Here is a 13,838-nt window from a genome sequence, read left to right on the forward strand (position 1 = left end):
CTCCAGCTTCCAACCCCCAGCATCTGGCCCCAGACCCCATTTCCAGCCTCCGGCCCTCAGCCCCCTTTCGGTAAGTGTCCCACGCTGGACCGAGGCGGTGTGCTCATGGGCCGGTGCTCCTTAGAGGGAGCACTGGCTGCCACCCCTGCTGCTGTTGGGTGGGCATGGGGCATCTCACCATGGTGGTGTGGGGTTCCTGGCGCGGGGTTCCTGGCAGTGGCATTGAGCACTCCCCGCTCTGCCCTGAAGTGCCAGGTCCTGCCTGTTGGGTCGTGGAGGGCTCAGGGGGAGGGCAGCAGGGTGGGGAACCCTGAGCCTGCAGTGGGCAGCCCACATCTGCCCCCACCTTTTGCATAAATCTGGGAGGCATATGCCCCCCATGCCTTCTCCCCCCACCCCCTGGGAGTGTGCGCAGTGATGGGGAGCCACTCTGCTCTGCCCCCCCGCTGTTCCCTGGATGAGCTGCCTGTGGCTCCATCTCACTCCCCACCCAGGCCCTGTGGCTGCAGACTCCCACCCCAGCTTGGGGTCCAGCCCCAAGCCCCACTCACAGCCCTGGCTGGGCAACGCCCCTAGCCTCATCCTTGCCCAACTACCTCCTTCCCTTCTTCACTATGGGCACCCCGCTTCCCCCACCAGCACCCCAACATACCTGCAGGAAGCAGTGTTCCTTCTAAGCTGTGTGGCATGCATGGCTGCGCAGGCACACCTGGCAGTGCAGGATGAGTGCACCTGCGCAGCCGCACATGCCATGCAGCTTAGAGGGAACACTGGCAGGGAGCTGCAGGAGCTGCAGGAGCTGCCCTCCATGCTGCCTGGCTGCCACACGTATATGTATGCACGTGGCACTCCCTACCTGATCGTCTCCCTCCTCCCACTCCCCCCAGCCCCTTGCAAGCTAGAACTCTGCCAACCTGCAAGGGGAAACCTATTGTTTCCCTCACTTTTCTCCTTTAAAGGAGAAAACCCTCATTTTTGTCACTTTTTGGGGAGTGAATGGAAAACACGATCCCTGGTGATCAGGCAGGGGGCACCATGTGCATGTGGCAGCCAGGCAGTGTGAAGAGCAGCTCCTGCAGCTCTCTTCAGTCTGTGGGTGGGGGGAAGGCAGATTGAGGCACCCACAGTGAGGGAGGGAAGGAAGAGGGCAGTGTTGGGGCTGAGCCTGAGGGCACTGCCCAGCTAGCATGGTGTGTGGTCCTGGAGCCCAGAGCCAGGGGAAGAACGTGCAGCCAATACTGATAACTGCTTAATATAACCAAAACACAGCACTGCAACAGGATACCTCCAAGAAATCCAGAAGTACTCTAGTTCTGGAGGAGGAAACTTTCTAACTCGGGGGTCAGCAACCCCTGGCATACATGCCAGAGCATGGTACATCAGGCCATTTTGCTTGACATGCCACAGCCAGCCCGGGCTTTGGGCAGTTGCAGTCAGCCACAGAGCCTGGACTACTCACAGAAGGCAGCTGGGAGGCTGCAAGCCCTGCTGGAACCCACCCAGGGTCTCTAGCAGGCAGTAGCTGCCTGGAACCTGGGTTGGTTGTGTCAGGCAGATGCACCAGGTCTGGAGCCCCAGCACTGGCTCCGCAGCAGTAACAGCTGCACGCGCACCTTGGGTACCACAGCAGAGAAGGGGCCAGGGCACTGTAACCCTAGCCCCATCCCTGCTGTATGCCTCCAGGCACTCATGCACCCACTGCAAATGAGAATTGGGCCTCTCATGGCTCCCCAGTCTGCTCCTAGCATGCCAAGTGGAGGCATGGGTGGAGGGTGGGGTGTTTTTGGCATTCCGGCCAAAAAAATTGCCGACCCCTGTTCTAACTCTATTTCTGTGCTAGATTTCCCCGAGGGGTAAATGTTCTGCCCACTTATGTGTACCAGAGTGGCTTAATTTTGGCCTCCAGTGTTCACATCTAAAACCAAGCTGAATGCATCATGTTTTGAGGAAAATGCTACCTGTCCCTTGGTTGTAATTCTGCCCTGTCCCCCAAGTGCCTCTGCCAGAGCTTATCACTAATCCAAAACACAGTGAGAAGACCAGAACACAGCATGGGATGTCCTGCTTTCCCAGCAGAAATGGGGCCTTTTGCCCTACTGTAGTAGTGAATAGCACCACAGAGCCAAATACATTTTTATTTCTTCACCTGAATCTGAATCTTGGCAATGGCTTTGCCTGATTGGTTATCCAGTTACTAGCTGCTGGCATCTTTCATCTAGCAGTCAGACCATAGGACTGAAAGGCAAATGAGAGACTATTGCTTGATTCCTGCCCTCCACCAACACTTCCCTATGCTTGACTTGCTAAATTCACACTCCTCATAGAAAGACTCTCTGCAAAAATAATTGCAAGTATAGGTGGCAAATATAACCGCGTGTTGGGGCCATTTTGCTGACAGTGATCAGCAAACCTCTCCAGAGATGTCTCAAAGCCTGTAGTTCTAACTCTGCCCATTGTGATTGGGTAGGATGGGCACTGGTTGAACTGACAGACTGTCTTGCCTGTTAAGATGCCGCTACATGTCTATGGCGTTCTCCCCTCAGCAGGTTGGAATTTTTGGCACTGGATTTATGATCCAGATACCTTGTTCTGAGCAGACCCAAGCCCTCAGACCAACCACAACTTCTCCATTTGATAGCAGGTGAATTTTATTGATACACAGTGATAACAGATAATAATGTAGGCAAGGCAAACAGATTCTATATCTACCAAGCAGACCCAAGCCCTCAGACCAACCACAACTTCTCCATTTGATAGCAGGTGAATTTTATTGATACACAGTGATAACAGATAATAATGTAGGCAAGGCAAACAGATTCTATATCTACCAGTCCTAGGGCTGTCGCAAAGGGAAGGTGTGTCTGGCCAGAACATGAGCTTCGTCCTGAGGTTCTCTCTTGAATGTCAGATGTCAGTAGCCTGGAAGTTGAGGGCTGAGGCCCACCCTCTCTTCCTCCCACCTACCACGCAGTGGGGTGGGGGAGATGGGCTGGTGGCGTGCCTTCTGTCCATGGCTTCCTTGGGTTTCCCCCTTCGGGACCCTTTGCTTCTCTGAAATCCCTCCTTTTGTATTCTTTCTCCCCTCTGATGACTCTTCATTCATGGGCCGTCTCCCTATGGTTGTCATACTGTCCACATTCTGTTTTGTCAGCATATATTTTTGTTTCCCAAACCCATCATATGCACACATTTAGTTTGGTTATTCATCAGTCTCCTAATCTGGTACGTCCACCAAAACCAGAAATCCCAAGGGCTCCGTAGCTGGGCACAGAGACCTAGTGCCAATGCTGCAGAGTCCCTTATCTCTGGGTACGCTGCTTATGTTATGGAACAGTGTGGTATGTGTCTTCAGTTTCCTAGCCTGTGTATCTGCTGGCTTCAGACACAGTGGGCCTTGAAGGCAATTTTGTCACAGACAGGCTTTTAGAAACCAATTACCCCTAGCCATTCCCCTGGACCATTGTTCTAATGCAATATCTATTTTACCTACAAGCCGATTCCCAAGAACAAACCTTTAAATACCATTTTTAAGCCATCAGGAACGAGAGTAGTTATGTCCTCAAAATGCTACAGTGTCTCTCTGCTTTGTCTGCAAGCTTGCACTCGTGCTCTCGATTCTTGAAGGTTTCCTAAAACCCTCTCCACCGGTGCCTTATTAAATAATCCAGTGCTACTTGCAACTAAACTGTTGGAATTCTCCCTCAATATGTGTGTGTGTGTGTGTGTGTGTGTGTGTGTGTGTTGTGTGTATGTGTGTGTCCCATGTCTGTTTCACTCTTTTGGAGGTGGGAACAGAAAACAGCACAGAACTGGTATTTCTGTCTCTGCCTCCAGGCAGAATGCACCCAGGTCTAGAGTGCATAGCATAGAGAGTATGAAATCTTATCTACTGCCATGTGGGTTACCCTCCTATAAAAGTTGTCTAAAAGAAAGGACAAACTTGGCGGGCATTTCCATTTGCAGTTGGAAGGAAACGTGTGTTCTGGCCCTAAAGAACTCTCAGACACAACTAGGACTAAACTGAGACCTTAAATGTGCATATGAGGGCAAGTAGTGGTATCAGAATGGCGTTGTAGGTATGATGGTCCAGGGAATTTGTGAGAAGCACAGTTTGTTTGGTAATGTCATTTATTTGGGGGAGAAACTATGAAGCACAAAGTACCCTTCTTCAGGTTTGGGAAAGAAGCAAGTACAGCCTAACCAAATACTAGGTATATACTTTTATCTTAGACATGAGGAAAGGTATTGTATGCCTTTGTATTGGAGCAAACAAACTTTCTTCCTCCTACATGAGGACTGACACTCAGGTGGAATCTGCACCTACTCCTGGCCTCAGTGGGAATGGTTGCTATATACTTGGTACCTGCTGAAGATGGATTTAGTGCCAGACCTTGAAAAGTAGAAAATGTTGCGCTCCTTCTATCTAAAAGAATTTGAGTCAGCGCTCAAGAGCCTTGTATCACTGCAAACTAAAATGTTCTCAGTGAAGAAAGAGCATTTTTTGGAAGTGCCCTTATACCAATTACTCTGAGTACGTCATACCATTTACCATCTAAGGTTCATGGTGGAAAATGGGAGTTTGCTGAGGTAGATTATAAATCCATCCAGCTGCTTTAATCAAAGTCTTGTCTTCCAGCTGTTCCTGTACAATCATGTTGGCCAGAATGGACTTGGCACTTCTGTAGGTAATACACATTTCAGATTCTTATGAACAAACTAATCATTAGGGATTTTGGTTTTCCCTGGCAAAATACTGCAAAATCTCTGATTTAAAACCCCCAAATCTGTGATTAAAATGAAAGGCCACTAATATATATATATGTAAGGCCACACTGTAAATACATCAATAAAACATTGTGTTCAACTGATACACACACACACACACACACACACACACACACACACACACACACACACGTATATCAGTTGAACACAATGTTTTATTAATGTATTTACAGTCTGTGTGTGTGTGTGTGTGTGTGTGTGTGTGTTTTGGAAGCCTATCAGTGCCTCAATTACTATAATAAAATTAATTCTAAATACCTATAAATTTTGGTATTTGATTTTGGGTTTTTAAAGAAACTAAATAAGAAAGTAAGAGTTCTCCCTGTCCCCTTAGCTCACTGAATGCAGGTCCTGGCCCCTCACTCCTGAGCCACAGCCCCCCGCATCTGCTGGTGCCCGTCACTCCCCAACCCTCTGGCCCTGCTTGTGCCCATTGCCCCCCCCCCCTCGGGCCCTGCTTGTGCCCATTGCCCCCCACCCACTGTCCCCTGACCCTGCCAGTCCTGCCAGAGGGGGCCCTCAGCTACCAGGGCTACGGGACCAGGGACCCAGGTCTGCAGCCCCCTGCCCACCACAGCAGCATCCAAGCCCTGGCTGCCACCCGTCGGAGGCGGTGGCTGCAGCAGTGTAGCAGAGCATGGAGCCTGGTTCCCCCTCCCCCATGGATGACATGGCTAGAGCAGAGCCTGTGGGGGGCAGATGCAGGCGGGGGTGGATCCCCACCGTGTGCACTCCTGGGGTGTAGGGGGGACCCATGCCCCCCAGATCTGTGTGCAGGGCTGGGGCGGGCTGCCTGCTGTGGGCTCAGGCTCCCCACCCTGCTGCCCTCCGCTGGGGCCTCCAGTGGGGAGCACAACTCTGTGCTGCTGCCCCCCACTACTGTGGGGCAGGCAGGGGGCGCATCGCCAGGGCAGTGTGGAGCTTGCAGTGGCAAGGAGCTTCCCCACCCGCCTCTGCTCTGCCCTGCTGTGTTGAGTCTCGCTCTAATGGGCCGCAGAGGCCCTGTGGAAGGGCAGCAGGACAGGGACCCTGAACCTGAAGCAGGCAGCGCACCCTTGTCCTCACACACATCTGGGGGGCATGGGTTCCCCTGTTCCCCCTACCCCCGAGGAGTGTGCACAGCATCAGGGAGCCAGCCCCACCCCCCAGCCGCCTGGGTGAGCTGCTGGCCTGCTCCCTGCTGGGTCCCAGCAGCCGTGCATACCAGCCCTGGGCCCCAAGCCCTCCCAGGCCCAGCCCTGCTCAACTCGCTCCCCCTGTCCCTCTCTCAATCCCCCCTGCCCCCAGACTTACCTATGGGAGTCGCTTTCCAGGCTGAATGGTGGCCATGTGCACGTGGCACCTTGTCTGACTGCCCTCCTCCTGCTCCCCCCAGCCCCTTACAGGCTGGAAATCTGCCAGCCTGTAGAGAGCTCTTTGCAAAAGTGCAAAATCTGCATGTTTCTCCATTAAAATGAGAAATCCGTGTTTTCCTCTGGTAAAGGTGGAAATCCACATTTTTATCTGGCTTCCCATTGGAAATGGAAAACCCAGATCCCTGATCATCACTTGTCTAGGTTCCTAAATGAATCATCTCCATCTCCTTGGAGAGACATAAAGCCTATTGGATCTACCTGGAGAAATCTTGATAATTATATCAGGATGTATTATTACTTAGTTTGGGAGAAGACATTTGGAGAGGAGGTTGGAAACACCCTAGTGGGTAGTTTTAAAGTTCAAAGGTGTCTCAATAATTGGAAATCAGGGGCTAGACAAAAAGATTAAATCAACAAAGATACATGCAAGTGCTACACAAAGAAAGGAGAAATGTCACTTTTTCTATTCCTGGATACATAGCCCTGCCCTTGTGGGTTCACTCAGACTGGGCATAGGCACTGGCAACATAAAAAATGAGAGAGAGAAATTCCTCTCATCTGTTCCCACAAATAGCTGAATGACTAAGAGCACTCACCTGGGAACCCAGAGGGGATTTGAAACTGAGGCCATCTGCCTTCTTTACATAAAATGTACCATCTGTGATGGGACTCTGAAGTCAGCCAAGGTCACAAAGGTACAGTTAAACTCCCTGTGAGGCGAGATACTCAATTACAGGACAGTTAGATATAGGGATATAAAAATCCAACTTTAATAATTAGAGGAAACACTACAACAGAACTAGAAAAGACAGAAACAAAATAAATGTTTAAAAACACATTATCTTCTAACCTCTCCTTTCCCTCTTATACCTAGCCAGGACTTACTTCTCAGTCCCTGGCTGGGTTCAGTGGCAGGCAGGAATCATCACTGTCCCTGCAATGAACTTCTCCTTGTCCCTGGAGGTCTTGGCTTCTCTGCTTCCCTCAGAAGGTTTCCTCTGCCCCACTTCCCCGCCTTTTCAGCTACAGTCCCCATGTATAGGGTCACCATATTCCCAGGTCCAAAAAGGACACCTGATTGGGGTGGGGCGGGGAGGGGAGAATATGGGGGTTAGCGGGAATATGATGTGGGGGGCAGTGACATGCTGGTGCCCTGCCCATTCTGCTGCCCCTCCCTGACAAGCCACAGCACCCTCCAGCCCTGCTGGTGCCCCTCACTCCTGGCCTGTGGCCCCCTGGTGCTGCCTGTGCCCCACACACCCAAACCACAGTCACCTGCCCTCCCTCAGTGCCCCTCACAACGCACAGCCCCCTGCCCCCCCATAACCCTGTGGTGCCCCGCACTCGTGACCTGCAGCCACCTCTCCCCCCCAGCCCTGCTGGTGCCCCTCACTCCTGACCTGCAGCCCCCAGACCACCAGCCCTGCTAGTACCTCTCACTCCCAACCTGCAGACCCCTGCCCCGCCACCCCTGCTGGCTCTAGACCCGTAGCCCCTGCCCTACCCCCTGCCCCTCACTCCCGACTCCCTGCTTCCTACAGCCCCTGCCCCCTCAGCCCTGCTGGTGCCCCTCACTCCCGACCCTCTGTGCTCCATCCCTGCTGCCTCCGCTTGCCCTCCCCCTGCTCCCACCAGCGGAGCAAAGCTAAATCGCGAACTTGGTTCCCAATTGCACAGGCGCCGCACTTGGTATTCTGGAAACTGTAGTTTTACATAGCAGTGGCTGTATTGAAAATGGATGGGGGGAGGAAATAATGGAATTTTTCCTTGCATTTAAAAAAACCCGCCCGGACTCTGCACAGGGGACCAGAAAAGAGGACACGTCCGTGAAAATCCGGACGTATAGTAAACCTAATGTAGCAGAGTCCTCTGTCTTCATTCTCTGGGGCTTCATAGCATCAGGCTTCCCTGCTTATATTTCCATCCCTTACCAGCTTCTAGAAGGAGCCAGAGATCCCCAGGCAGGGGCCCTTCCAGCACCACCCAGAGGGTGGCCATTAGGCCACACCCAGCACCCAACCCAAACAAAAAACCCCCAGCCATTAATCCTTTTCCTGCCAGAATAAAACCCATTCAAAGAAACACTTTTAACATATAACATCCAAACAAACAATAAAAACATACAATCACCACTGGCACCACCAGTCCCTTCTCTAGCACTTACTTTGAAGATGGCCCCCTGGGCAGTCATGAGAGGGTGGTAGGTTGGGGGTGTGGGTATGTGGGACCAGGAGGAAGGGAACAAGCCAGGGATGTGGGGCTCAGTGAGGTGGCTGCTGGCCTAGCAGGGAGAGTGGAGTCTTGCTTCCAGTGGAGCAGAAACTTCCTTTTCTGCAGTGCCCACCAATCTCTTTTTTCACCATTATTATGGCTATTAAAGGCAAGAGGCAGAGGTCTCAGTTTCAAAAGGAGTACCAGAGAGAACTCTTGAGTAAAGCATGACCTGTGGGTTGGTGATTAGCACACTGTGTACAGGTTCAAACTACCCCGCACCTCCTGCCCTTCCAGGCAGCCCTAGAACTCATGCTTTTCAGGTGAGTATCCTAGCCCCTCCACTATTAAGAGCGAAAGATGGGAATCTTCTCCTTGTTCTTGTCCTCCATTTTGTTGCGGGTGTTTACCTGTTTTCTGTGGCAAGGGAGAATAGTTGTTTTCCTTCTTTCTTATGGCATTCTTTCAAATATTTGAAAACTGCTATAATATCCTCCTAATTCCTTTTTTCCAAGCAAAACAGACTAGTACTCTCAGCATCTCCTATCTTTTGCCTTTCAACCCTGGTATCATTTTTGTCTTCTCCTTTCCAGACCCTCTACAGTTCCTCCATATCCTTCTTAAAATATAAAGCAGGGAACTGCAGAGTACTCTAAGTGAGGGCTAACCAGGGCAAGCAGAGTGGTACTATCACCTCCCATGTATTATTTAATGCTCCCATTGGTGCAGTCCAAACAGCTCTTGAGTGGAGGAGCAGGAACCTTCATGGCTTTTTTTTTTTTTTGTGGGGGGGAGGGTTAAGTCTCAGCAGTAGCATTGGCACACCCTGGTCAAAATCCCCAACTTTGCCTGCAGCAACCCAGTGCTTCTCAGGAAATCTATAAAACTTATAGTAACGGGCAGGGAAAAAATTGCTTCCCAGTCTCATGTAGTGACCAGCTAAGCCCAGAAGCATGGGAAAACTGAAAACCCTCCACTCTTCTTACACGGAAAAGTTAAAAGAGCAATGAGCAACCCCTAAGACACCTACAGGCTTGGTGGTACCAGGCTGACTAGCACCACAAATTAAAGGGACCTGGGGGTAATAATAGACCACAGTATGAATATGAGCTGCCAGTGCGATGCTGTAGCCAGTAGGGGAAATAATACTCTGGCATGCATCTCCAGCAAAGCCAAGGAGGTGATTCTTCTGCTCTACTCAGCACTGGTGAGACTGCAGCTGGATACTGCATCCAGTTCTGGGCACCACACTTTAACAAGGACATGGACAAGCTTGAGAGAATCCAAAGAAGAGCAACTCATATGATCAGTCTTAAAAGGCAAGCCATATGAGGAAAGGATTTGGGACTCTTCAGTCTGAGGAAAAGAAGGCTGAAAGGGGACCTAGTAGCAGCTTACCACTATACTAGGGGAGTACATCAAGGGCTCGGTGAGCAACTGTTCACCACGGCACCCTTGGGGAAAACCAGGAGTAATGGCCACAAACTCCTGGAAGACCATTTCAGGCTCAACATTAGGAAAAACTTCTTCACAGTCAGGGTGTTCAGACTGTGGAATAAGCTCCCTCCAGAAGTGGTGCAATCACCTACTCTGGAAATCTTCAAGAGGAGACTGGATGGTCACCTTGCTGGGGTCACCTGATCCCCAGTTATCTTTCCTGCTTGGTGCAGGGGGCTGGACCCAATGATATTCTGAGGTCCCTTCCAGCTTTACAATCTATGTATCAATGAATCTAAGAGCTAGGGTTATTTAGTCGAAAGAAGAGAAGATTGATGGGGTTCTGATAACAGTTTTCAAGTCCCTGAAGGCTAATTATGAAGACAATGGAGATTGATTAGAAGAATTGCACTATTATTTTTCTGTAGTCAAAGATCAAGTGAAAACTAAGAACTGGCATTTTCTAAAGGGTGCTTTGAGTCTAAAAAAGTGGAGATCCATTGGATTAAACACTTGTATAGGATCTATAAACAGGGATGATTCTGTCTTGAGCAGCAGGCTGGACTAGATGATCTCCTGGGGTCCCTTCCAACCTTACCATTCTATGATTCTGTAAGGTGTGGTACCCTTTGGGAAGAAAAACCATATGCAGCAATACAAAATGGGAGATTAGCTGTGTAGTACCATTGTTGAGAAGGATCTGGAGACTTTGGTAGATCACAGATCCTATATGAATCAACAGTGTAATGCAATTGCCAAGAAAGCAAACAGCTTGGGGCCAAATCAAGAGAATTATAGTATATAAGACATAGGAGAAGACTGTGCCAATGTATTAATTAGGTTACAGAGGAAGTTTTGTGTGGAGTTCTAAGCTCTGCAATTTAAAAAGAAGGTGGACAAACTGGAGGTAATCGAGAGAAGTGTGACAATGATGATAAAGGGGATTGAATGTAAACCATATGAGAACAGGCTGAGAGATGTAGGTATGCTTGGTTGGGTGAAAGTAGATTAAGAGGGAACATGATAGCAGTTTTCAGATGTTTGAAAGGTTGCTCTAAAAAAGAGAAAACAACTGTTTTCCCTTGGTGCACAGGATAGGACATGGAACTGCAAAGTTTGAACTGCAGAAAGATGGATTTAGATTAAATATCAAGAAAAACTTGAAAACAGTTGGACACTGAAGCCATCTGTCCAGGGAAGCTGTAGTATCTCCTTCACTGAAAGTTTTCAAGAAGAGGCCTAATAGACACATGAGATGGTGTAGGAGTTACACATCCTGCATTTGTGTAGCTGATTGAACTAAATCACGGTGGCCACTGGTCAACCTTCAGCATGTGTGCCACAAGTAGGGTGGCCATCATAGAAGACATTCTGGTTTTCTGCTACTCTGTCCTCTATTGATATGAAACCTGACGACTTTATATCCTTTATTTTTCTCTTCAAGAGAAAAATAGAGAACATAAAGGTGCCCGGTTTCGTATCAATAGAGAACAGCCGGATTGTCGTCTATGATGGCCACCCTAGCCACAAGTGGCATGGGAGGCCTCTGTATGTGCCACAAAGCAGACAAATAACACAGGAACAGATAGCACAGGGAGCAGAAAGCAGAGCAGCAGATTGGGCAGGGAAAGGAAATAGAGTGGTACCCAGGGAGGCTGCAGGGCTAATTTGTGGCACTTCTATCACAAAAATTGGCCCCCAACAAACTAGATGATCTTTAAGATCTTTCCCATCTAACTCTATGATAAGTCTGTTTAGACCCTGGAAACAGACTTTTTTCCCCCTACTGTTAGAGGCCAAGAGCTTGTGGGGATCCAGGTGCAGAGATCTGGATCTTTGTTTCATGATGGTGGAATTCAGCTGTGTAGTACTACTGACCTGGCTTTTTTCCCCTCTTTGTAGGTATGCTAATTGTATGTGGTGTCCTGGTTAATGGTCCTTATGCTCTCATTACAACAGCAGTTTCAGCAGACTTGGTAAGGTTTAAGATTTTTTTTTCTTATTTTCTTGTGGGTTCCTTGACTAGCTCAGAGTTTGACATCTTCCATTCTGATTGCAGTTTATTGCACCACAGGCCATGCACAGACTGTGTTATCTCTTTCCTGAGCTGTGTAGGGTTTATTACTTATGATTACATGCAGATACCTTGGACACTAACAAAAGGGCCAAAATGTAGCCGTTATACCCTGGATTTGGCTTACACGTTGCACAGTGCTTCATTTTATCAGACAGATGTAGGAAATTCTTTCCATGAATTGTAAAGTTGACAACTTGGCTGAGACCTCTTGGGAGAAGGGGAATGAGGCCAGGAGCACTACATCAGGCACTTGAAAGGGTATGAGTACCTGGCATAGCGCTGAGGTTTCCTCCAGGCATTTTAGTAGAATTTGGACTTTATGCAATTAACTGGGTCTTATCGTCCCTCTGATGAATGATTAGCAGGATTTTAAGCACAAGAGCAGTGTGGTAGTATTTGAAAAATGGTTGGACTGAACTACATTTTGAAACAATTAAGCAAGATGTTTTATGTTTTGCTTTTAAGATAACAACATCTTACTCCAGCTCTACTATATTTATACATCCTGGAACCATGACTTCTATGCAAAATAGAAAAATTGCTGGTAGATTGCTCAGCATTGCCATGTAGTAGTGCATAGTAGTGTAGTAGTGCATAGGTCTGTGGGTTGGTTATCTGCAATTACACAAAACTTCATCAGGAAAAAACTGGAAGGGGTATCTGAAGACTGATGGAAGAGGAAAATCTGACTACCTGCTGGTCCAGGAGTGGGCAATTATTTCAGCTGATGGGCCATTTAATAGGTTTTGGTGAGCTGTCAAGGGCTGCACACACAAAATCTTTCTGAAGATATAATTTAAACAAATTATAGATAAAAAAAGCCAAAGTGTATACTAAAAATAAAACATCTACTGTAACATTTTAATTTTATTTCAAAAAATAATTTTTGTTCTGATTTGTTTTTTTTGAGTAGTGTATATAGAGTCAATTGTGTAATGGCCCAAATAAAGTCTTACTTTTGTAGATTGCATGTGTATATGTGGCGGGGGAGCTGTACGTTGGTGGGGGTGTGTGTGTGGGGGTGCACATGCTAGGACATGGGAGCTGGCTGGGGGTGGAAGGAGGGAGGGGCAGGGGGGGCATACAGCAGAGCTTGCCTGGGTGGTGCAGTGCAGGTGTGGCCTGTGCCCCCTCCCCCATCCGGCCCTCGGTTGCCCCTGCAGCACTCCATATGGGGCCAAACCCCTCCCAGGACAGCCTGCACCATTGGTGGTGTTCGGGTGAGAGTGTGGTGCAGGCTGCCCCAGGCAGAAGTGGCTGGGGCTCAGCCCCATGCGGAGTGCCACGGAGACAGCTGTGAGCTGGATACAATCAACTAACTGGCCAGATTTTGCCTGCAGGCCAGATTTTGCCCACCCTGTGCTAGTCCCTTTGGGTGTAATTCTTATTTCCCTTTGCACATCTCAAATGGCAGTTTCTTAGCTGTCTACCTGGACAGTTTTGATTTGTGCTTTTATACCATATTCACTAGGCCTGTGCGCAGCGGCCAGCATTTGCTTTGGATTTGGGTTCGGCCAATTCAGGGGACACTGATTCAATTCAATGGTTTGAATCACTGTCTCAATTCGATACAGCTGAATTAGCCAGGCCAGAACCATCCCCTGCCCCTCTCCTAGCCCGGCAATGGCTGCCCTGCCCGGCCCAGTTCCCGGCACTTGTGAAAAAAAAAAGCTTGGACTCAGTGGGTGCTGCTGGGCGGGGGGCGATCCTCACTGCCCCGCACTGCTCCATGCTGCATGGGGAGCTCTCCATGAGCCTCCTGAGCCCCCCCTGCTTCCTCAGCCCCACCATGGCTACCCTGCCCAGGTCAGCTCTGGCCCATTAAGAGAAAAAAACCCTAACCCCCCCCCCCCCCCCCCCCCCTCCCCCCCGCCAGTCTGGCCAGCATCTAGCCACACCCCCCACCCATGCACTCCACTTGAGTGGGGAGCAGAGGCAAAGCCAGGCAGGGGCTGCTTTGCCCCTGCCAGGGA

General features: G+C 49.5%; 1 protein-coding gene across 1 annotated transcript in view; it reads left to right on the top strand.

Annotated features, from left to right (window-relative positions):
* The window catches only part of SLC37A2 (solute carrier family 37 member 2), a 67,548-nt gene that overhangs the window by 41,880 nt on the left and 11,830 nt on the right, over positions 1-13,838 (top strand). Inside the window, exons 13-14 of the mRNA XM_006035933.2 lie at positions 4,637-4,685; positions 11,691-11,764. Coding sequence (XP_006035995.1) covers positions 4,637-4,685; positions 11,691-11,764 — 123 coding nt within the window. The remainder of the gene's footprint in view (positions 1-4,636; positions 4,686-11,690; positions 11,765-13,838) is intronic.

The sequence above is a fragment of the Alligator sinensis genome, unplaced genomic scaffold (assembly GCF_000455745.1).
Source record: "Alligator sinensis unplaced genomic scaffold, ASM45574v1 scaffold625_1, whole genome shotgun sequence".
Taxonomy (NCBI): domain Eukaryota; kingdom Metazoa; phylum Chordata; order Crocodylia; family Alligatoridae; genus Alligator; species Alligator sinensis.